General features: G+C 40.0%; 1 protein-coding gene across 1 annotated transcript; it reads right to left on the bottom strand.

The window, feature by feature from the left end:
* Window positions 1–425: 425 nt before the first annotated feature.
* On the bottom strand, window positions 426–24,851 carry rassf8a (Ras association domain family member 8a). Its single transcript, XM_087797209.1, has 6 exons — window positions 24,523–24,851; window positions 13,169–13,361; window positions 7,455–8,221; window positions 6,500–6,697; window positions 5,620–5,752; window positions 426–1,732 (listed from the first exon to the last, which is right to left on the bottom strand). Exons 2-6 carry the CDS (start codon window positions 13,269–13,271, stop codon window positions 1,611–1,613), a joined length of 1,323 nt encoding a protein of 440 aa, XP_087653335.1. The 5' UTR covers window positions 13,272–13,361; window positions 24,523–24,851; the 3' UTR covers window positions 426–1,610.
* Window positions 24,852–25,369: the final 518 nt, after the last annotated feature.

Here is a 25,369-nt window from a genome sequence, read left to right as displayed (position 1 = left end):
TCGGAAGGCATGTTCGTGGGATTAAGGAGTTCTTCAAAGTTCTCCTTTCAACCAAAAACTGTCCCAATAAGACATCTGATGAAGGACCAGAATGTCTTTAAAGCTGTACAGAAGTCCTTCTTCATGTCCCCACCATCTCCTCCCACACCCCAGGTTCTGCCTCAGCTACTGCTAAAGCCCGCTTGTCCTGCTGGTACCCATCTGTTACCTCAAGAGTCCCACAGGCCAAACTAGGCCCGATAGACCTCTTGATCCCAACTGACCCTCACAACCTGGTTTGGGTCTCCCCAGGTCTGACCGGCATCCACCATCGGAGCCAACTCACCACCAGGTGGCGACTGGTTCACAGCTCCCTCTCTACACAGAGTGTCCAAGACATGTGGCTGCAGGTCTGAAGTCGAGGGAAACATGGATGTAGAAGGTAGACATTTTTTAATAAGTTGGTTTATTGAATCATGCATCATGTCACATCAGCAGCCAGTAACAGCCAAACATCTGTGGATAAAAACATATGTACACTTGACATCGTCTCTGAACGGAACACTTGTAAACGGAGGTCACAGCTAGGACAGTGGACTCTTAAAGAGGAAATTCACCGTCATTTATCGCTTAAAAAGTAGCGCCTGGAAGCGTTTGTGATTGTTTGATGGTGGATTTCCACTTCAGACAGCAACATTCATCCAAGAACATAATGTTCGACACGGAAGTAAGACAATAAATGCGATACATGGAACAAAAAAATAAAGTAGTGTTAATTTGACTTACGGTTAAAATGAACTTTTTCTCACGACAACTTTAAAACCTTCTTTCACTGCACGAGGATGAATGTAAGGCACTTTACTGTGATTGGACTACAATCTAAGAGGACTCGCACCTTGGGCGGTTCGGACACACACTCACACACAAACACACACTCTGAGCATCTATCCTCGGTAACATGCCTTCAGAACTAAAGACTTACTGCAGTGCGGCTGCGTTACACATCCACATATGGCTATAGTAACAACGAAATCATGCAACACAACCTGCAACTCTTTGGCCACTGATCCCAACACGCCTCTTCCCTCTGGCAAAATATATACTATATCAAAGTCAACACTGTTCCGTCGCGGGAATGATGACGCTGCATCCGAGGTTCTTTAATAAAATAGAATCATTCACTACATCGAAGCTAAGAAAACAACATTCATCGGTAACAAAAGTATTTGTGCATAGTTGAACAGAAATCAGAGCTACAAGGTAAGATTATAGTTTCATTATAGATCCTTCATTACTTCCATCAGGCATTAAGGAATTCATGGACTTGCATACCAAGATTCTCAAAAGATACGACGCTAAAGGCCATTCTGTATGATCACCACGAGAAGCGAGTCATGGGCGAGGAACACAAACAGCCTGATGGTTGCAAAGAAAGAGTCAAAACATCCAGCTAGTGCTACGTGACGTTGTCTCTCGGGTCCTTCACTTACGCTTCCTCCTCACAGCAGTGCATCGTGGAGTGTTGCAGCCGCGGCTCGATGGGTTGAGAGGAGAAGAAGGAAATAAAAAAAAATTAAAGTTCTTTCAGGGAGAAGAAATATCCCGTCAAGCAGAACCGAGTTCGTCGCACGTCAGACGTAAATCCCCTCGGGGTTCAGGCCGGAGCTCAGGGGACTCTTGAGGACTCTGAGGTGGGTGGACATGGGGTGCAGGGACGCAGGACGCCTGAGGGATCCAGACATGGGTCCATAATCTGAGAACAGACGGAGTCAACTGTAACCAGATCAGCGTCAAACATGGCATATGATAGTAGATGTCATCGTTTCTACCCGACATGCGAACTCTTTTCATATTTACAAAGGAAGCTTAGAAATGTTTTGACACGTTGGAAAATAATTCGTCACAATCATATTTTATTTGAAGGGACAAAACATGTTTTGAAATGTTTCTGGCGACCTCAAGTGTTGGAAAAGTGCAACTGCAATGCCGTAATAAAGAACGAAAGCTAGATCAAACTATAAAATATCTGCTGTGCCACCATTAGTTTACTAATCGAGATATAAGCTCTTGTTTAGTAAGTTTTATCTTCCGTAAGTTGAAAACGTCTCTCAGTACTTCCTATGAAAACGCTGTTGTAAAGTAGTTTGGTGGTCATGTGACGCGTCCAGACAAAATAATCCAAATAGAAAAATTTGCAAAAACAATCAAGTAAAAATGTTACATATTGTTGCTTTAAGATATACATTTGTAATTAAATTGTACAAATCAAATTAAATCAATAAATTGAAATATGCATTTATTCCGTTTAATCGTGTATAACCTCAATTTGTTATTTATATTTGGAACTTTTTGACAAAAAAAACATTTCTTACTTAAAATAAAGGTAACCCATTTAATTATATATTTTACTTGTTTCCTTCTGATTTCTTTGAATGAAAACAAACATTTGTACCGGACGTCTAACACAGAAAAGGAGCAACATCAGGCCGTTTAAATATCTGCAATATTGGCGTTTGATAAAAAGGAAATTAAAAACAGATACGATCGGTTTTATTTTCAAATGCATCCATTTTCATTATATACGTTTTTAACAAACAACCTTGTCTTTAAATTAAACATATATATATATATATTTTACATAAGAACTGATTGAGATACTATGCAAGCTTATATTTTTAAACAATATTCATACTTGTCAAACACAAAAACAAATAAATATTAATACTGCAACAGAATATTAATGAGAATCTGTGATATTAAATAAAAACAGAATAAAGGGAGAGCTAATAAGTAGGCACTTTCTAAAGATCAAGATAAGAAAGTTACTGCACTGTTTGATGGTTAATTTACACTGTGTTTATTTATTTTTCATTCTGCACCATTTTTTGTTAATCATTTTGTATGTATCATTTATCCTCATCTATAATTCTCTTCTTAATTTTGCTACCACCAAGTCTGAAGACGTCGAAAGCCACGAAAAGTTCCATGTATACAGTATATACCAATATGTACTGGCGAATAAAGCTCTTAATCTTGAACAAATACCGATAAAAGAATAGCAGTACAAGCATCTGTGCACAGGGGGGCAGTATTGAGCCATGAAAAAGCGAGTTCGCAGCGTGTCGCAATTTTTCATAAAAGTTAAAACATTTTCAAGTGTAAGTACTTACGCAATATTTAGGTGTTTGATTTAAGTAATGACGCAATCAAACTTATATGTTAAAGTTTTAGCAAAGTCACCTTCACTCAGGATGTAAATTAAAAAAAAACAACAACTAATGATGCCAAAATTTCCTGAATTAATCAGGAGGGTTGAAATCCTCAACTGCTCGTCTTGTTTTTCAGAGAGAATTTCAAGACCACCACGTTAATTAAATACTCACTTTGATGACGACTTCACAAGCAGCCCTGAAGAAGCTCCAGATTCGGAGACTTGTGAGGGAAAAACTTAATTATTTAAAGAGTTGCTTTGAAAAGCACTACTGAGAGGGATATGAAGAGTTTCTAAAGTATCCCAGGCCAGTTGGAATCTTGCAGCGTCTCGACTGTGAGGAGGTCGAGAGACGTTTAAGACGAGCTACATGTTTGAGGTTTGAGAGGAATGTGCTCGTGCTGATGATCCTTTATTTTCAATCACACGAGAAGGAATAACTGCTTTATATGGAATAGTTGGTCCGATCTGATCTTCTTTTAAACATTTATACAACTTAGTCAGATGAATATTTTCTACTGGTTGAGAAAACATTAGCCGAGGGATTTCAGCAGCTTTGAATCCCTCCTACAGGAAACACCGGCTTTAATCGCAGACGAGTGAGTTACGGAACATTTCTTGCTACACAGCGACTTCACCGATGTTTCATTTAGGTCACGTTACAAAACTGCTGCCTATTGCGTGAGCCCCATTTCAAGAGCTCTCAAAAATCTATTTAAGAAGATCAAGAACTATGAACTAAAAGCTACATTATAGTGTAATTTCTTTCCCTATGAAAGAAATTAAATGTAATGCTTGAAATGTTGCCCAAGCTAGGCTATTCAAATTTATATATACTTTAAAATCGCAGTAGACATAATGACATTGCAGTTACACTCCTCTGACACACGGGGTCGCCAGAAACAACACCTTGAAACCTATATGATGTTCCTTTAATGAAAAAATGGATTGCAATGAAAACTTTTCCGATGTGTCAAAGACAAAAATATCTGATGTTCTTGTGTAAAAATATAAATATGAGAAGTAATGTTGATAACTATGATTATTCCACAGTTTTAAAAACAACACCATCCACCGCCAACATTTTCTGCTGATGAAAAAACAGGAGCCAAGGTCTTGACGAGGCAAATTCCTACTTATTTTGATTTTTATGATGCATTTGCCGTTTTTAGCAGATATACAGTTACACCTTATAACACATACTTGATAGAATAGTAGATTCTGGGGTTTAATATTGAAATATAATATTATATATCAATATTAATATTGAAATATGTTGTAGAAAAGCTCTTTGGCATAGTTCATATTGTTAAAAACACTGATTGCTCGCCACAATACTATGTTTCTATGTCGACAGTGATTTAAAGCAATGATTGGTTGGCTGGGCGGCGAAGCATCACAGGAGCCGTTAAGGTCATTGTTATTGAGAATGTACTTTTAAACTGGCTAAAGATAAATAAAGCTAGAAGAAAGCGATGCTGACTGCAGACACTATATGGTGAGATCTTTATGGGAAACTTGGGTTATGATTAAAGTGATATTTTTAAAAGGGATTTTAGCCTCAGGTGGTAAACTATTCTTCATTCACTTTGTAGATTGGTATGTTAAATACGGAGAGAAAATGATTACTTCCAAGTCTCAAAAAAAGTCCTTAACTTGACTCTCGGGTCATGCTGTGACCTCTGATATGAGAGTGAAACAGAAAAAAAGATCAGTTGAGCTCCCGTCCGGCTCTCCACCAACATCAATTGTTGCTAACTTTGCTCAGCTCTAATGGGAGTAAATCTCACAGCGAGGAAGTGGAAGTGAAGTGAGGACGGTCCACCACAGACACGTTTCATCTCAGCTCCTGGCAGATGGCTGCTGGTGTTGGCAGCGTCTGTCTCATATTTGAACATGAAGCAGCAAAGAATTCCGACTCCAGCTTGTTAACTCATCTCTTATTGAAGTACCTGAGGCTTCTTCTGGTGACAATCGGTGATGGAGCCGAAGCATCTTCTGACTCATCCTGACTCTTAAATGGCGTCTGCTATTCAACATCACTCACCTTCATGCATCATGTAACTTTATGCAAAATTTTATCCAAATCATAGATATAAAAAAAAGTTGGGTTTTATCCTTTTAAAAACCAGATTATTTCAATAAGTGATGCGAAAGTAATTTGGAGATTAATAGCCGAAGGAGGAGAAACTTGGAACTGACAAAGATGATCAAGTTTCAAGACAACAATTTTGATTCACTTCATTATCAACATCCGAAACTGGAGTTGAAAGAGCTTCAAAGTGACGGTTGCTGGTGTTACACAAGTGCCAGCAGTCGTGGAGGAAAGAATGTGTCGCTGCAAGTCCAGACAGAGTCATTCCAGCGCGCACTAGTATCATGTACACGTTCCGCTGATAACAACATGGTTAAAAAACAGATCTCATTACCCATCCCGGAACATTCATCCTCGGCGGGCTCGGCCGGCAGCACCGTGACCTTGGTGCCGGTCTGCTTGATGAACTGCTGCAGGTTGACCTGCCGCAGCTCCTTGGTCAGCTGCTCCAGCTCGTGCTGCATGTCCTTCAGGAGGAAAACAAACACTCAAGCACTTCCAGCATCTCCGGAGGATCACCACATCAAGCTGCTGCTAATTAAACTGCACTCGCTCTCAATTCCACCAGCGAGCACGTATTTAGCAAACCATTAGTCATTAAAAGCTTTTTAACCTCCGCTAACTATTATATTTTTTCAAACTTACATTGCCATTCATGTTGAATTCTAATCCGTTTACTTCCCCGTTTCAATTGAAACATTATATTTATGAACGAATATGACATGTAATTGCAATTCTGCAGATTAAACAGATAAATCAATTTGAATGATGAATAACAAATTAAAAAAAAACGATGCTTCAGGGGAAAAACAGACTAAAGCCTTCTTAATTACAGTGTTTTTCAAATATTAGCACAAAAATAAATCTAGATACTGTACATTAACATGAAAAGAACATTAAAAAATCATATACAATATATAAAGTTTGACCTATACTTCCTCAGGGTTAAAGATGGCTGCTTCAATAATAAAGGTTTAACACATCAAATAAGAGCACATATCTTGGCTCGATGTTTAAAAAAGATAGAATCTTCCTGATTTTCACCTAAAGAATGATGAAGACTGTGATGTGTTCAGACACTAAAACTCCAGCAGCTGCTGATTCAACCTGAAATGTGTAGAGCGATCTATAAAGTTGTAAATGTTCATGAAGCCGGCCTAAAGTCCTAAAAACCCGTCCCAAGCCTCTACACACTGGACCCCCGAGCGTCTCACCTGCAGCTTCTTGCTGCTCTGGCCGAGCGAGCGGTCGACGGCTCGGCAGCTGCTCTCCAGCTGGACGGCTTGTCTCTCCTGCGATTTTAGCTCGGCTTTGACTCTCAGAATCTGAGTGCGAGCCTCGGCCTCGTTGACCCACTGAGTCTCCTGACGCTCCCTCTGCTGCCGCTCCTCTTCCAGACCCGCCTCCACTCCCTGATGGACACAGGTTTTCCATAGGGACCCATTTTTACTTCTGATCACAGTCCGACAGGTTATTTGTAAACTTAAGAAGTTATATCTGCACGGAAATTAGAGGCGTGACCTAATAAATAAATAATCGATACACTTAAATATCGCAATATTATTATGGTACTGTATTGATAATCAAAAAAAAAGTTTTTGCTTAATATGATTAAGGTAAGGGAAGGTAAGGTAAAACTTTATTGACATTTTAATCATAGATATTTTATGGTTTATATTTCAATCAAGACGGATTTTTTTTTTTTTATAAATTTCAATTCACATGCATACGTTCACGAATTTGATCATTTTTGTGTCCCTATTGATTCCGTCATTCACAGCTAAAGGAACAATGAAATTTCGCGAGGACCCGTAGATGACTGAGGACCAGAGGATACAGTCCACTCCAGCAGCTTTTAAAGTTATTGATGTTTCACATTTTTTAGTTTCAAAACAAATGAAAGCAGTAACTTCTTCATCGAGAGTCATGTGGTATGTAAACTGTTCAATACCAGAGTCAAGTACTTGACGATACTACGTGTATGTAGGAAATATATATGATTATATTATGTCTGATAATAAGAAACTGTCACTAAGAACAAAGAAGACATTAAGAACTGTCAAAATTAAATACCACATGTATATATCGTTGTTCCTAGAGCATTGAAATATATTGTGTTGTTGCTCTGTATCGTGATTCATATCCACAGATTCTTAACAGACATCTCACCTGCACCATCGCCAGCTTCTCCCCGATCTCCTTCTCGCAGCCTTGCAGTCGTCCACGCAGCTCCTGCAGCCTTTCCTCCAGCTGTCTCTCGCTCTCCAGCTCGATCTGCAGCTCAGTGGCCCAGAATTCCTCCTCCTCCATCTCCACCTCGTTCTTCCTCAGATGCTTCTCCAGCATCATGATCTCCTCGATGAGTCCACCGCTAGGATCCGCTCCTACCCCTGGACTCCCCTGCATCTCAGCCCAGGCCTGCAGCTCGGCCTCGTACGCATGCAGCTTCTTCTCCAGCATGCTCAGGGTTTCCCTCTGCAGGCCGATCAGTCGGACCAGGTCTTCCATGCGACACGCCCACAGACCGTGCGCGGCGCTCCCACCGTGCCCACCACCGTTTCCCATCAGAAGTCTCTGCTTTGCAGACTCTCCACCACGACCTCCACCGAGAATCTCCCGGAGTCCTCTCGGCGCTCCTGTGAAGGTGAGGGACTTCCTACGAGGCTCTCGCCGACGCAGAGATCGGTCGTTGGGGTGCCGCAGCTTGGCGAGAGGAGGGAGGCTCTGTCGGTAGAGTCCTCGCTCCGGTCCTCTGAGAGGGGGTCCTTCTGACGGAGGGCGCTCGGTCAGGGAGGGGCCCGTGCGGAGCAGGATCAGCTGGACATCGCCGGCGTACTGACCCCAGGTGTTGAGGGACGCCACTGGGCTTTCGTGAGGCGCGAGGTGCCGTTCGGTGTCTCTCCATTTTTCAACCAGAGTGTATCTGCCGGTGCGACCTGCAACACAACATGGATGTTATTGGAGATCAGATCCGAACTTACTCATCAACCTTCACAAATGACAAGTGAGAGTGGACACGAAAAAGAAGCCATCATGACACTTTTCGATGTAAAAAATATTTGACCCAATTAAAACTTCAATGAGCAGATAATGGTGATTTGTGGGCGTTACTGTGGCTGCATTTACACTGCAAAACTATCCATTAACACAATGGTGGCGACCTATATTAGGGACTCTTGTTCCCCCCGCAGTCCAAAAACATTACGTTTTTTCAAAAGTTTTTTGTGGATGCGAGTGTGTGTATGAAGGTTGTGGTGTCTCTGTGTGTCTTTGAGAGTAGCTGGGATAAGGTAAGTATGAATGAATTGATGTAAAAAAAAATAAAAAAAAAATAAAAGGGAAAAAGATCACAGCTTACTACAACAGTAATAGTAAGTGCTGCCATTTCAAGTACACTTTATCTCATTCATTCCATTGTTCACATTTCCTACCACCCCCAGCATTGTAAACAACAGAGTGTAACACACAATTGTGTATCACAGGTGCAATGAAAACTTCCGTCTTTTGTGTCCAAATGAGTTTAGGATTTAATCACGTCAACTCTTGGAATCATGACGCGTTAAAAAAACAAAACAATTTGATCCACAGGGTCTAAAAATATCTGCGTATAATTCAGAGTGATGCTGATCTTTGTGTTGATTATCGGAGTCGTGGTTTGAGGCATTGTTGGATATTGGTTTGTAATCACTTCACCTGCCATTAATCTTATAATCGAAAAAGTGAGCGGCGGAGGAGGGGGCTGCGCTGCTTTGTCAGCTTGGCAGGAGAGTGGGGGGATGAGTCAGACTTTCCCCACTGTGGGAAGTGATGTCAATGCAGTCTGCTCAAGTGCTCCTGAAGGCACCATATGGAACACGGGGGCAGCAGATCTAAGGACTATGAATAATGACCTGCTGTACCTCAGGAGGAGCCTGTGTGGGACTTAAATTGTTGGGTGCAAAACACAGAAACCTTTGTAAGGTTGGTGCAGACAAAGCAGAAGACGTGAATTTAAAAGTGATCTTGCTTGTGCAAGCACGAGGGGAAAACGGCGAAATGAGGCTAGAGCTGCTAAACAAACATAATCAGATGTTGTAGATGGAACAACACACACAGCTGAGGCTGACAGATGAAATCAACGGGGGTCCTCAGAGCGGCTCTGGAGACCCACAGCATGGGTTGTACTGGAGCAAAAGGTAAAGATTGGATTCAAACATTTGGATTAGACAGCAGCCATAAAAAGATGCTGTCCTCTAACACAGCACAACCAGAACTAACCCTACGGTTTATACTCAAACAAATATTTAAATGAGTGAGCGTCTTACAAGATCCTAGGTATACTTTTTTGTATTCACCATTTATGATTGAAAGGACAAGGGTTTTATCCAGTTCAATAAAATAATATTTCGGGCGAGAACCAAAGTGAATGAATGAAAGTGTTCAGTGACATCATGATGTCGGCTGATGAAGTGTAAATACACTGTTCTGGTTCTCTTGGTTCTGGTCGTCAGCCTTTGACGCAGTTGATCACCAGATCCTGCTGAGAAGACTGAGGGATGGAGTGGGACTTTCAGGGTCTGTGTTACAGTGGTTCCTGTCATACCTTTCTGGGCGCAGTTTCAGTGAATTCAACTGAGAAAAATCTAAAAAATTTAGGAGAATAATGTCAGAACACAATATGGAGCTTATAATCCATGAATTTGGGTCTTCTTGTTTAGAATATTGTTACGTTTTTTTTTGTGTCTAAACAAGAAGGAGCTGTCTCGCCTGCAGTTAATACAAAACTCTGCAGCGAGAATTCTGTAGGCTCTAGTAGAAGAACTCACATTTCTCCGATCCTTAAAACTCTGCATTGGCTGCTAGTTTCTTTCAGGATCAACTTTAAAATTCTGGTTCTTACTTTCAGATCTATTCATGGTCAGACCTTCCATCAGTGATCTGATCCAGCCTTACACCCCAGCTTGGGCTCTGGAGGTCTGTGGATCAGAATCTACTGATGGTTCCTGAGCACGGTTCAGGATCAGAGGAGAGAAATCCTTCCAGACTGTTGCTCCTAAGCTTTGGAACGATCTTCCTCTCCCTCTGTGTTTGAGGGATTTACTGAATCCTACAAGAATCATCTTAAGACATTTTTATTTGTGCTTTTCCCTGATTTTCTGAGACTCCTGTCTTTGTCTTATTTTGTCTTGGCCTTTTAGAGATTTACATTTTTTTTTTAGGTATTTTTAAATGTGTATTGCTTTTGATTGTTCATGCGCTTTGTGACCCTGGAAAGGCGCTTTACAAATAACTATTACTAACTTACTACTATGACACCAAACTGTACTTCAATTTTAACTGTTGTACCAAATAAAACAAGCATAGGATCAGGATTAACAACATACCCTTTGATAGATTTTTAAAGACAAAGTCGACAAGAAGTTCGATTGGCTTGGACCCTCAGAACATATGTCCAGTGATAGGGTGTTTTTATCACCCATCATTATCAGACTTCAGAAAAATGAAGACGATGCCTGATTTAGAATTGTAAAGGCTTTGTCTAACAAAAAATTCAAGTAGAATGTACCTTTTTCTAATCTCATTTAAACAAATATAGTGCAATCCAAACATACTCACAAATTCTAAAACTAGCCTGTTGACCTTGAATGAATTATCTTTAAAATCAGACACTTGATGTTTGACGTTTTTGTCTTTGTCTTCTTCCATATATCACGGTTCAGGTCGCAGGGGCAGCAACTACACTCACTTTCCTCTCGACTCCCCAACTTCAATTTCCAGCTTTTTCGGTTGGGACCCCGAGACGTTCCCAGGCCATAGGTGGCCCTTAGTCTCCCCTCTCAGTTTCCCAAACAGTTGGACATACCTTGAACACATCACCAGGATGCATCCTAATCAGATGCCCAAGCCACCTCAAACTGACTCCTCTTAATGGGGAAACTCTACACCCAGCCTCTCCTAGGTGACTGTGCTTCTTTTCCCATCTCTAAGGGAGAGCCCAGCCACCTCATGGGTAAAACTTAATCCTGCAACTTGTACGTGCAAACTTGTTCAGTCACTATCGACTGTTCATGATCTTGAGTGAGGGAAGGGACGTAGATCGAGTGCTATACCGTGAGCTTTGCCTTTGTCTTATCCCTCTTTTTATCCATGACAATCGATCGGTGCAGTGTCCACAAAACTGCTGATGCCACCCCAATCCACCTGTCAATCTCACACTTCATTTTTCATTCACTCGGAGAGGTCACTCCTTCTAAGGCGGCCAACAAAGGGCGGGTACTTTGAGCTGTTTTTTAATGCATAAGCACAAGAAACAGTAAGGATCTGTAGCCAGAACTGAGGGGGAACAGGAGGCTATACTGCCAACCCTGCCTGGCGTTCTGCGCCACTCAAGGGCAGTCCAGAGCCAACAAGGACATTTACCACCATCTTAAACTTCATTAAGCACTTACAAGTCTGATTTTATTGTCAGTATCAGAGAATTAAAGTCAAAATACTTCTTAAAAAGATTTACTATCTTTCACTGCAAATCTAAAATTTGGTGTACATCCACTAGGTTAATCAGATGGAACTGAAAACGTGGAATCAAGTGCAAACCGAAACCACCTGTATTAGATTAGTTCAGAGCTCATAAAAACTAGTTCTACCAACAGATGACTGAGCTCCAGATTCTTCGAGTGAATGCAGCTTTCTACATGAGGATCCCGTTTCGGAGATGGAACGTTTTCTTGTCTCTAGAGAAAACCAAAGCTAATGCTAGCTCAGTTGGTTGACATTAGAGCTCCAAATTGCATCAATGCCACATATCATTGATGAAATATCAAACCAGATGTTTGGCTGTCTTGACATAAGCAGCGGACTTCATTAAAACAATTATAAATGAGGGAGGGATTATCTGGATGTTGCGGCAGCTGTTTGAAGCTTCAATTAGGTACATGTTTGGCCAAATAAACAAGTAAATCCTCAAAACCCACAGATGCTGATTAAAGAGTAAATTCAGCAATGCAAGGGGTTTTAGGTCAGTAGTTTTGACTGCAGAGGAGATGGAATGCATTTGTGTATACAGGGCTTCAAGTGGGAGTGTAGAGCAAGAATTAATCACGAACAAACAACACTACAACTCCAAACTCAATCCACACCCTGTTCAGGTTGCTCACCTCCCCATGATGGCATCAGGGTACACGTGAAAAAGCAGATTGAGGTGGCACTTATTTGGTTTTCAGGGACCGCTGCACACCTTCATCTGATCAACTGTACTCTGAAACTAGATTTAATCAAGCCGCTACGTTTGCAGCCTTCATATTGAGGTGGAGCTGTGGGGGTTTGTTTGAATGAGATCCAGCTGTCACAGCAGCCTTTTGTCTGGCTCCGTTCCCGCACATGATGCCTCTCCCTCCCCCAAAAACCAAACTTTTTTTTCCTCAGCGAACGCCAGGAACAGTCTCTGCGAATACAGACTCATATTCGCTTTTAAATGAAAATCTGAAGATTTGATTGGCATTACTTTATGAAGACGAAATGGTTGCAGACTCCAAGTATGCTGGGAGATTATCTTATCTTTAAAAGTGTCAACTTTGCCAACAATATTAATACAACTTCTGTGCACATTTCAGCAACAAGAAAAGTTATAATTATAACTTTTCTAAACCCCATAGAACCCCAAGAAATAAATAAATATTAACACTATAATGAGCTTTTTAAATTTTATTTACCTTGCTCTTAAATCACCCTGATTTCTCCAGCATTGACCAACTTTTCCTTGTAGACAATAAAATAACAATGTCCAGAAGAATCCGTGACTTAGTTTTAGAAAACAAGCGTCAACATTCCAATGCACGCACACATTCCAGGACAGTGTAGTTAGCACGCTATTGTTTATACAGTTTGATGTGTCATGGCGGACGTACCTATTGCCTGAGCCAGAGCGATGACCACTTCCTGGCAAGTGGTTGCCTCGGTGACCCCGCATACGACCCGCTGGACTCCGTCCACCCAGACCTTGAGTTCCATTTTGGGTCAGAACTGAGGAGCTTTGTGGCAGTGTGTTGGCCCCGACATTCTTGAAGGGTCCAGTGACGCTGAAGCCCCGGCTGCCCACCTCTGCGGAGGGAGAACAGGAAACGGTTTTAGGATGTGCCGAGGGCCCGAGGTGAAATAGAAACTCCGGTCCCACAGAACCAGGAGTTGAGAGACAAACAAGCAGGCAGACATATTAATACGAGGTATAACAATCATTTAGGTAATTACTAAAGGATAACTGGACTGACGGAGGCAGCCAGACGCGCCGTTATTGTTTTTGGATCCGCTGTGAATAGGTACAAGTCTGTTGGGTGGGGGTGCAGGAAATGCTGCCAGCAGGCATTCCCAGGACCAGTTCCTGCATTTGTGTAGATAGATGCATGGAAGCAGTGAAGACAGAGCCGGAAAAGCCAAGTTAATGACTGGCATAAGAGAAGGAGAGAGAACAAAATAGAGTAGGCTTGAAATGTTATATAAAAAAAAAAGCGAGGAGAGCCAAGAGGGATCATAACGCAGGAGAGTGAAGTAGCCTTTTGTTTTTGTGCCAGTGTTGTTTTCGCTGCTCTGTGGGCTACCGTCTGCACTTAAGGCAAGATTTTTTTGCTTCACAGGAGGATACAAAATGGTGTAGGTAAAACTTGTGTTTTTTTTCAGAGCACACGTTTCGATAATGCAGTTGTGAGATTTAACCGGCGTGTCAATAGGGAGAATGAAGCGCGGATCAAGGTCGACCGGCAATTTAACAGTATATGAAACAGGCTTTACGTCGTCCTTGGTTGAATGACATCTCTCCTGATCGCTATCAGTCCGTGGATGTAACCTTCACTGCACCTATACCACAGAGTCAAAGGTTCTTTTGTTCGGCAACCCCCCTACCAATTACACCTCCCCCCCGGCCCACATTCACAAAGTCATCCACATTATTGGCCACCAACCCCTCGGAGTCTGGTGAAAACATTAAGCTGCAGCTGAGCATTCATTCCCTTCAATGTGGAGGCTCAACTTAAAGAACTCATGACCACCGTTAACCCTCAGCCATGTGCACAACTCTCAGACTCGGGAACAAAACTTTTGCAGTATTTATTGCTCATTTTGCAACATGAGCTATTTAACTAGTCTCTGAATATTATGACTAAGAAACCCACAACTTTCAAAAACCAACATCATTTAAGTCTTAGTAATTGTTTCATTGATATAAATGCTAACAATACAGTTAAAACTTTTATAGAAGTAATCTTTCAACTATTCCAGTAACGGTACAAGACAATAGATACAATTAAGATAGATAGTACGCAAAATAAAAAATCTGATATTACGGAGGAATGATGAAGTGGCACGGTGCCATATTGCAACAGGTTGCCGGTTCCCATCCAGTTTGAGGCAACATAAGACCTTTCTGTCTCGAGTCTTTGCGTTTTCCACAAGTTTACCTGGGATTACTCCAGGTCCTTCCACACACATAATAATACAGGGGTAAATCAAGTTCTCCAAATTGTCCGAGGACGCTAGTGCGTTAGTTGTTGTTGTCTCTGTGACCTACAACAGACTAGCTTCCTGTTACACTAAGGTAAGAAGCAGTTGAAAATTAATAGATTAATCCCGAGTATACACACAATTAGCAAACTTTAAGAAGTGAACTACCTAAATTAAGCCAGCTTTATCAAGTTCCTTTCTAAATATTTGCCACAATGACCATGAGCAGCCTTTTGTTGTCCAAAGATACAGTTAATAAATACATACAAACACGAATAATGTGCCAAAAAAAAAAAGAAATTGTCTTTGGACCAAGCTAACAAGATAGTATAGTTAAAAGTTAATTAAAGTGATAATGACCAAAAAATGTTACTCATTTTCTACTCATCTTAAAGGGTCAACTAAGGGTTAACTAAGGGTTGGGATTATTAGGTTGGGAGTAAGCCGTTCCTTTTTCGAGTTCAGCTACAAGTTTATCCTTATTGAAACACATTGCAAGTGCCAGTGCACATGTGGAAGATTTACACTGATGGACAGAGATCTTCCGCTAAAAACAAGCCTAAAATATATAGTTATATAGTTGAGGCTGCTATACAAGATGGACATTAAAGACGAGCGCCATGGAGGTGTTTGGATGTTTTTAAGTGTGTCTTTTTGGAGGAAGTGAGCTCCAGTCGCTACATTAAAATGGACATACATTTTTGCCTATAACTCCAAAAATAAATGCATTACTCTAAAATATAATCCGAACCCTTTGTAGACATGAGTGCGAGTAGACAAATAAGTGAACATTTTGGTGAACTATCCCTTTAAGCCAGGATGCAACTGTTAGCTAAGAAAGAGTTATATGTATCCGAGTAAACTACTCCAGCTCTAGCATTAGCCGTCATGTCATATACATTTGGAAAATGCAATGATGACATAAATGTAGCAACAAATTCTTATTCATAACTTAACATGCAAGTGTACGATCATGGTTAAAACACGTAAATGAACGACTCATTTAAATGGACTATAAAATATGTAACATCATCAGTAATGGTATAAAAGAAAAGATATGGTCGATCCATGTAAGACACATTATCACATTATGTCCTGAGCCGCTTCTTTATTCAGCAGAATATTCAGTCCCGAATGATTGTGTCACATTACTCTCTGAATAATTTGATTTTCTCACCTGCAAGTACACCGACACAAAGGCTAGGGATTGGAGCAATGGGTTTAATCGAGCTGCTCTTCAATTATTATTAATATTACTTACTTACTTACTTTCCTAGTCCTATTAATTCTGTCTGCAAGTCAGTGTGAGTGGAGGGAGTTACATGTTGATGAAAAATTCACGTTCATTTCTTATATATAAAATTGTGTTATACTTCGACTGGATCTTTAGTCGGACAACCCGTAGCGAGCAGTTCCAAGGCCCACCCCATTGATGTAACCTTTGGGTGGGTTGTGGGGCTTACTTCATTTTGGGAGAAAACCAGGGAGCTCAGAGAACACCCATATGGCCGCTTGCCTTTAAATTCTTACACCATCATCTATAGCAAGTTGTTCCCCGTCTCTCACACAATATAGCCGGGACAAATATGTATCGATTCTCCACTAACCTAGAATGGGAATAAGAGTTAAATAAAAAGAGGGAGGACACTCTATACTCTTGAGACATGAGGTTGCCAGTTTAGGATCAAATCACTGGACAAATCAACCAAATGTGAAGCAGAAGGGATGACAAAACCCTACTTCCCGTACAAGTTTGTCGTAATGCTTAAAGGTTTACTAACAAGGAATAGAATGGTCACAATTGGAACATCTAGTATGTAAAAGTTTCGGTTATAAGGAAGTTTTCCTTTCGGCAGTCACAAAATGCTTGTTTTGTGACTCACTGGGACCTTTTTTCCACGTCTATAAAGTATAGTATAGAAAGTGTCTGGAGATAACTGCTATGACTTGACACTTTAAATACAAGTTTCAATACATACATTTTGCTGAACTGCTTGCACCACCAATATACTGTATCATGATTTTATTGTTGAAATATCTCATTTCATAATCTGAGTTCAACTTTTCACCGTTCTTATGCAAGCAAAGAATTATCTCGGGAGAGTCTTTGAAGTCTGGAAAAATAACTGACATTGTCAATCTCAGCCACTAAATGCATGTTTTGAAAACCAAAAAAAGACTTGTGACTCGAACACTGCGGGTTTAGGTTAATCATTATCTCTGTTGACAGCTTATAATACTTTGTAATTACACGACTTTGTCATCGTTCTCAATTGAAACACTAACTGTTACACAGCACAGACTCCGAAGCGGAGCCGTAATTACAGAAGTGGGAGCATGTTATGTTCCAACTATTGTCTCAACCCTTAAGTTAAAGCATGAATATCTTCTTTTGATCGTCAACTTCATACTGAAAGTTCAAATGTCGTACGATTTTCTCAACATGGTCTTGCCATGATTATGAAAACACCATATTTTTGACCAAAAACATATACATAATTTTGAAGTTAAATGTTGGTTTTAAATTAGAGGCGAATTCACAGCTTCAAACTTTCAAGCTTCACTTTGCTCTGCCGAGTTCACAGCTGGTCAGCAGCACTTTTGTCCTCCGTCCAGACTGTCCTTAAATGGCATTGACCGGCTGAAGGATGGAAGGAACTTGAAAACAGTCACACATAAGCCAGCACTCCAAGATTACTCTGTAGGGACCCAAAACACCATCTTATTTAAGCCTGTTTGAGGAGGTCTTGATGCAAAGCATGCATGGAGGATCAGGAGGAGGGGAGTCTGGGTATTCTGGTGAATAGGACAGGGGGGAGGGTTGAAAGCCAGAACTGAACCTCCTCCAAGTAATAAAACATTAGACACAGAGATAGACGGTCGCAACTGTGTGTGAAATTGTCATGTGTATCGATCACAAGTGGTTTCCTTGGCAAACACCTCGGACTAGAGTTGCCACTCTCTCTGGTCTGGTAGCATTTAAATTCATTAAGATTAACCCAGAAAACCCTAAATAGATGATTGAAGCACAGCAGTGCAGGCACAGAGCCATTCTTAGCCGGGCAAACTCCTCAGGACCTTCGGAGCCATGCCTGGGGAGATGCCCGCTCAAAGATCTTCTGCCAAGCAGCTTAAAATGGAGTAAATTCTATTAAAGAATAAGTTGAGTGATGATCAACAGCAGGAGAATTACATTGGTTTGCGTATCTGCTGGCTGAGCACTGTGGACTCACCATCCTCTCATAGTGTCGAGGAGGGAGAACAGAACCGGCTTAGCCATGATGAAGGTGACGACAATGATGATGATGATTCTCCAGAAACACACCATGTTGGCAGTGAGTAGGTTTCAACTGGCTGCTGGTGTAAACAACCCACCATATGGACCCGTGGGTGTCTCATCACCACAGACTCGCTGCTGCAACATCTAGCATGAGGAGATGAAGGTATTCGGGGCATACTTTTGAAAGGTTGTTTTTTATGGACATATGGATGTCATTTCATACAAGTGTGGGACTTTCAAATTCCCAATATTAAAAAAAAGTACAACAGAATACAACAACATATATGTACTGAATAAAAGTTATTTCTATTTAATTATTGCACCTTAAAAATACATGTTTTTCGGGCCATAGTACAAAACTGACTATTTTTTGGAACAAAATTTCTGTATTAAACTTCAAAACAATAGAGGAAAGATGGCGATGATGATGCAGGAAAAAACTATTTAGGTAATTATTGAAGTTTTTTTTTATTCCCAGAAAAATATACTAGTCCACCAAAGGAGAAAACAATGCAAAACTTTTGCAACTTAATACTTATGTGTTCCAGAAGCCATGCCTGCTCCCTGTGCAGCTGCTGCATCAGCATCACTTTCAATGTTTGCCTTTTTTTGTTTTTACTTTCTCTGGTCGTGTTTCTTGGGGTGGGATTGAGGAAGGCATTCCATATTCAAGACAACAACCTTGATTTTGGGTCTGCTACAAATTTCTTAGGAGGTCTAGTCATACTATCATCGGACTCATTCTAAAAAGCTGTTGTGGTGTTGCGCTTATTCCTGTAGCCTGAAAAGTAAAATACTACAAACGAAAAGAAGGGGCCCCGTTTTCCACGAGCTGCGCTATATTGGAATGTTTCTTAATTCATAACTATGAGGACAGAACACCAAATGTAGAAGTCGTTTTAAATAGTGAACGAAGAAACCATGTGTTCAGCTAAAATGTATTTACAATTGTTTACAATATCTCCAAAATGCATGCTGCTGTTGACAACAACCAAGGTCAAAGAAATAATAAGCTTTTCAACAACTTGTTGTCTCCGTCCTTATTCTTCCCTCCATCCACTGGTGCTGTTACACAAATCATAATTCCCATGTGGTGCGTTCAGGTAACGGTTAAAATGTATTGCTTGTAGAAACTTTTACAAGTAGAGCTTCTGCTATGATTGGTTTTCCTTTTCTATGAAACAACATTGACCAATGGTCAATCTAATCGCATCAATTGAAACCATTTTTTTTAAATACATATCATGTTATTTAAAATACACTTTTATCTTGAGATTTAAGGTTGAAAGGGAGCAGAGGGAATCACATCTTAGCTACTTCTTATAATACGTTTAATTGAAATATTTATTAACTATGGATGTTGTACTTTATGTTTTTCTTATAAATGCATTCAATATTGATCTGACTTCGATAACTACCGCAAATTCTCTTGAGCATCTTCACCAGAAATACACTTGAACGTAGAACTCACTCTAAGTGACATTGACATCAGAGGCACAAAGCCAATTATTCATCCTTCATATATGGTTTAACCAGGTTAAGGGTGGAGCTCGTCCCCTGCTGACATTGACCACTGGACATGTCATCGCTGCAACATGGAGTCAGGAAACCTCATTACAAATAACTCGACATGAAAGAAAATTAATGAGACCTCCCACGGATTTAAAAAAAACTTTGTAATATGCCACACGGGAAGAATCCTGAGTAGTCCGTGGCTCAATAAAATGAGCAATTATGTGCTCAGGCTGGTTATTAGAATGTTAATCGAGAACACCGGCGAAACAAAACATTTTTTTCCATCTGCAGCGTACTTGCAATCCCAGAATGTAGAATGAACTTCCTTGACACTTCCTGTATTCATGGATCTTTTTCTTCCCCAACAGCCAAGCTCAGCCTCAACAGCAGCCCTATCATAAATCCTCTTTTCTCCGACCGAGATGGGAGAGAAAATCCTATTTTCCTCACATTACATGCTTCTTTTATTTATGACATGCATTTTACAGATATGCAGCCTCTAATGTGACGGACGCACATTTACATTATAATACATGATGATGTGATTGGTCATGCTTTTTCTTCACTTGTCTTTATCTCTGAAATGTTGACGGTTTCCAGTGGGAGAGAATTTAAGCCATGCAGGAGTAAATAAAGGTTCTCTAGAAGATATCTGTCGTAACCAAATGCAGGCTTACAAATCAAACGTAGAGATGTAATTGCTTATTATGAATGTTTCAAAGAAGGTCTAGCCAGCAGCTTAAGATCAAGTTCCAGAAGGTCAGTTGAATATGTCTTGAAATGTATTAGATCTAGAATGTAGGCACCCGAAATACAAAAAAATGTTTTCGGATACATGTTGGTACTTAATAAACATATCCAAGACCATTCCACAATTATGCGCTATTCAGTGGCATCACTTCCTGTTTTTTCAAACTTTTTCACAAGACAATCGTTCTATTTATATGCCTTATAAAGTTTATTTAAATACTAATGTTGTAAATAAAGAGGAGATACAAGTTTAGATTACTGGAAGATAACCCTTTTTCTTCCTACTACAATATACTTTAGATATTAAAAGACAGATTATCACATTTATAGTTAAAGTTTGAACACACACATTTCATAATTTTAAAAAAAAATAGGTTGTGATTGGATGATGATTTACATTTCATCTAAACATGAAGCTTGTACGCTTGACTATCATTCCTTTCTATACAATGACTACAATTGTTTAACGAATAAATGTCTGGTATTGAATCCGCTCATGTGCAAACATACATCAGCCAACACACAGCTCAAGCACTCCAGTGGCTCAGAAATACTATAAATCAATTGGTTTTCGAGGAAGTGAGCCTCCACGCTGCATCAGTTTCATACAACAGAACGTACGCTTGTAGCCGACTCCTTTCTTACGACCAAGCAAACTTGAAACGATTTTTCACTTCGTGCTGAGCGACATACAATTGCAAGCAATTTAAACTCTGTAATTGTTCACAGGCACGTTTGCGACTGCTTCCCTACAGCAGACAAAGATTCTGGATAGTTGTGGTGGTACTATGGTTCCTTCATAGGAAAAATATGGAGAATGAAACCCCCGTCTTCCATTCCCACTTTAAGAATTAAACATCGACAGATACAACTTTTTATTCATAGACCACTCCTGCTTTTGAATTATGTGATAACAAAAGCTTTATTAAGATTGTCCCATTAACGTGGCGAGTCATGAAATATTATTAATAGATTATGAACCGCTCATATGACACAGACGGGGTCGTGAAATTAATCTGAGACGCTACATTCTATTCTCGCAGTCACACTCATGCGACAGTCTCTCAATTCCGTTCAATCACCGTTGTAATCGTCTTCAGCTGTCGCATGCACGCCCCAACTTGAGAATGACCGTGTTTCAAGATTAAAAAAAACTGCACCACGAAACTCCATGTTAAGAAGAGAAAATTAGAAAGGTACCGCTGATTTATTATTTCCTATACTGCTCCAGAGTTCTGCTCTAGTTGTTCTTCCTACAGGAAATTAATGTGCTTCAGTGACCGTCGACACAGGACAGATTAAAAGACTTTGAGAAGGACAAAGAGACTTCTCTCCAGCACAGATGAATCCAATTAAACAGTTGAAAAACGTAAAGAAAAAATAAAAACAAGTTTAAAACGTTCATTAAATGATGCAGCGCACATTTAATTATTGGCAATAATTACACTAATCATTTTACAGTACATTACCTACTGATTCTGGAACCCATTTAAAATATAGTCCCGCTCCTGCAGTTCAACAAATATGGCATTAACAGGAAAACAAGGACCTGCTAATGCAAAATGTGTTTGATGTTTTATTGAATTCCCTATCCTGACTTTAAGTACCAGGGTAATAGGTTTGAAAGACATATGGAGAGAGTTTCCTTTTCCCGTGTTAAAATATAGAGGGAGGCCAACAAGCATGTTATTAATATTAAGAAGAGGAACCATTGTAATAAAATGTTCTAAACGATCAAAACACCTGGTCAGACAAACTAATAAAACTATTACCCTGCACCATTTCTTCTACTCTATTAAATATCAAGCTTCTCTCTAAATGTGTATTTACAGAACAACCTACTTTTCAAGAAAGGTTCTCAAAAGCACATGTAAGAAACACTCTTACTTTGGGAACATGTACAACAAATGATGTAAAATTGAATGAGTCCTGTTTCAATGACAGCTATTTACAGCACTTGAACAAAAATAAAGATGACTCTAAAGAGTATGTGTGTTTCTGTGTGTAAGTATATGATGATACCCAACATGACAACCACCAATAGAATAATACAATATAAACTATTATGACCAAATATATATATATATATATATATATATATATATATATATATATATTCAGGGACATCAAAAGGTCACCGAAGAAAAGCGTGATTGTACCAAATTCTAAGGACAAGATAAGATAGTGTTTCACTCCAATATGCCAGGCTCGTCGTCTTAGATTCCCGTTGTCAAGTGTCAACGTAAGAGAGTGTCGACTGTTGTCAGAAACAGACCTTCATGCCACAGAGCACCACTGATAACAGACATTCCTGTGCAGCGAAAATGCAATGAGCCGTGCAGTAGAAGATAAGAAAACTTGGATATCCTCTGATGTAATATTTGTCCTGAGAAAACAGTCAACAGATAAAAAGAAATGCAACCATAAAGTGAAACAACACAAATTTTTCTCACAGATAAGGGGTGAGGGGGGGTCGGAGGGGTGGGCTTTGTCATAATAATATTTGGGAATAAACAATGGCAACAATCGGGAACTCATCAAAAGTCAACGAGTGTGAAACTGGATTTCCCATTGTATCAACTTATTATCCTGCAACCCAGCGACATTCAATTAAATCATGAAGGGGTATAAATGCTTTGGTTCTCCTAATGTGTTCAAGAAAAGGATGACACATGCATTACTATATGTGTGGCATCTCTTCTTTAAATATTTATTGTTTGAACAGAAAAAGTAGACATCAGTATTAGAAAACTATGTTTAAATACATAAACGTATTTTCTATTTGGGAGTGGGTGAACTCAAAATGCACGGTTTAACAATAATTTAAATTAAGAGGCTTAAAAGTGCCTATAGATAGAATATTCATCATTTAATAATTTTATAACATGTACCTAAAAATAATACATCCTTTTATTAGTCATTTTGAGACACATCTCTTGTCCTCAACAACATCAGCCTTCTCTTTTTCCATCACAGTATCTTCTGCCATATGAAAAAACGACTTATTTATCCTCCACCTCATCGTTCATAGACATCATCACAATATTTGTGGATTGTTCAATGACTGCCTAGATGACATCATTGACCAATAAATCAAAATCATCTGTCAAAGTCACAGCATTTCCGACAAAAACAACCCATGGCTGCCCAAAAAGCAGAGCGGAAAACTCTGGCTGATATTAAAACTATTAGGCCCCGGGGGCGGCCTCCTACGTTCGAGTGGTCAGCTCTGGCAGCATCTCCAACATCTGGATGGCACATTCATCCAGAAATAAAGCCATCTTTGTTTCTTTGCCATGGTCGAGGCAGGCTTGCCAGCTTTAAAGGGCTCCTGTGTGGAACATCCCCGGACACTCCAAACAACATGTTGAAGTCAAAGAGAGCATCTTTTGATAGACGCCACTCAAGACATTACGGTATTTATTAGGGGTGTTGGACTATATCGACATGGTGTTAAATTGCGACGTTCTGTTCCATGAAAGGACTGTATGGATTATTAACAAAACTTTTTGGGGGAAGGATTGCGAATCATATCATACGAATTTATGCATTACTATAGTTTGTTTATGGTTTATAGTTCAATAAAGAGTGTGTAAAATAAAACAATCACAGCAATGACTAAGGACGAGAGGATACAGTGGACTCTTATCAGCTTTTAAAGCGGTTTCATGTTTGGACATTTTAGTTTCAAAACAAATCAAAGCAGTTACGACTTTGTCAAGATTAATGCGGTCTTTACATTTTGCAACACAGAGTCAAGTACTACAAATATATTATTGTTCATACAGTATCGCAAGATATTGTATTTTTGCCAAAATTGGGATATGTTTAGATTTGCCAGATTATTTTCAACACACCCCTATAATTAATGCAACAAGTTTATTTGGTTAATAACTCAAAAGTAAAAGTTCAATAAATCTGTACTCCATCTGATGGTCAGTGAAGGAACATGTGATACTTAAAGGTGAGTTTATCTACTTATAACAGCACAATGAGAATGTCTAAGAATTCTCTTTGAAACTGCCCTGAAGGAATGTTTACTCGAATGAGACTTTAGCACACTATGAGCCATTCATGGAAAACCTCCTAAAAAACATTTATTAGCCTGACAAGAGTCTCCTCGGTGGGACAGAGGAGGAGAAATGGCGATACAGTGTTGTAGTTGCAGTCCAACTCTTGCACTCATGTTTCCGTTATCTCTCATCCTAGCTAACACCCGCTTACCTTCGTGACGGGAGGCGGTTGTTTGTTTCTTTTTTAGATCCCCAGCCCGGAGCTCGACGAGAAGTTTGGAGGTGCAGGACGTGTGAATAAGAGACGAGATCTTCCAAACGTGTCCTTCTCCAGCATTGCCCCGTAAATCACTGCCGACGAACTGCGACAAAGTAGCGAGAGCAGCGGCCGGAAGACAGACTGCAGACGCGCACGTCCTTCCCGCAGACCAGTGTCGTGAGGGACTAAAGTTCCTCCTCCGTGCCCGTGCGAGAACCTCCGCGCTCTGGGCTTCAGTGAGCGACGCGAGGAACAAGCGCCTCTCCCTTCATGACTCCTGCTGGTAAATACACGGCATTGGAAGTGGGACACCGCAAGGCATTGTGGACTCTTAAAGCTGCAATACACCCCGACGAGGCAGCAGCACCTCCACCTCTGAGGAAATTCCAAGCTTTTGGGATATATTTAATTTCTTTATCTTATTGTCTTGTATCACACGACAACGAGAAGACATTCAAGATCTACAAAAGTTTTCTGATGTATATAATATTTTCTTCTTTATATAGAAAAAGTTTTGTTACAATCTTCCAAAGTTGAATGAACTGTTTTGTAGTTAAAATGAGTCTACTGACTCCTTCAAGAAACACCTTAAGACGTTTTTATTTGTTCAGGCTTTTCCTTGATTTTCTGGAACTCCTGTTGTTTTATCAGTTTTATCTTGACCTTTAAAGTATATACTTTATTGAGTATTGTTTTGATTGTTTAAGCGCTTTGTGACCCTGGTCTGGAAAAGCGCTATACAAATAAAAATTACTTACTTACTATATATGATAGAAATGAATAAACTAATGTCCATATG

Source organism: Callionymus lyra, chromosome 8, assembly GCF_982586985.1.
Source record: "Callionymus lyra chromosome 8, fCalLyr1.hap1.1, whole genome shotgun sequence".
NCBI lineage: Eukaryota > Metazoa > Chordata > Actinopteri > Syngnathiformes > Callionymidae > Callionymus > Callionymus lyra.
The sequence above is the reverse complement of the archived record's forward strand: the minus strand, read 5'-3'. Positions and strand labels throughout refer to the sequence as shown.

Excerpts from the sequence above, each read along its gene's own strand:
- rassf8a (XM_087797209.1), bottom strand. The coding sequence starts at position 13,271 with ATGGAACTCAAGGTCTGGGTGGACGGAGTCCAGCGGGTCGTATGCGGG. Across the intron at positions 8,222-13,168 it reads CGCTCTGGCTCAGGCAATAG|GTCGCACCGGCAGATACACT; the intron begins GTACGTCCGCCA and ends GTTGTGTTGCAG. Across the intron at positions 6,698-7,454 it reads AGAAGCTGGCGATGGTGCAG|GGAGTGGAGGCGGGTCTGGA; the intron begins GTGAGATGTCTG and ends TGTGTCCATCAG.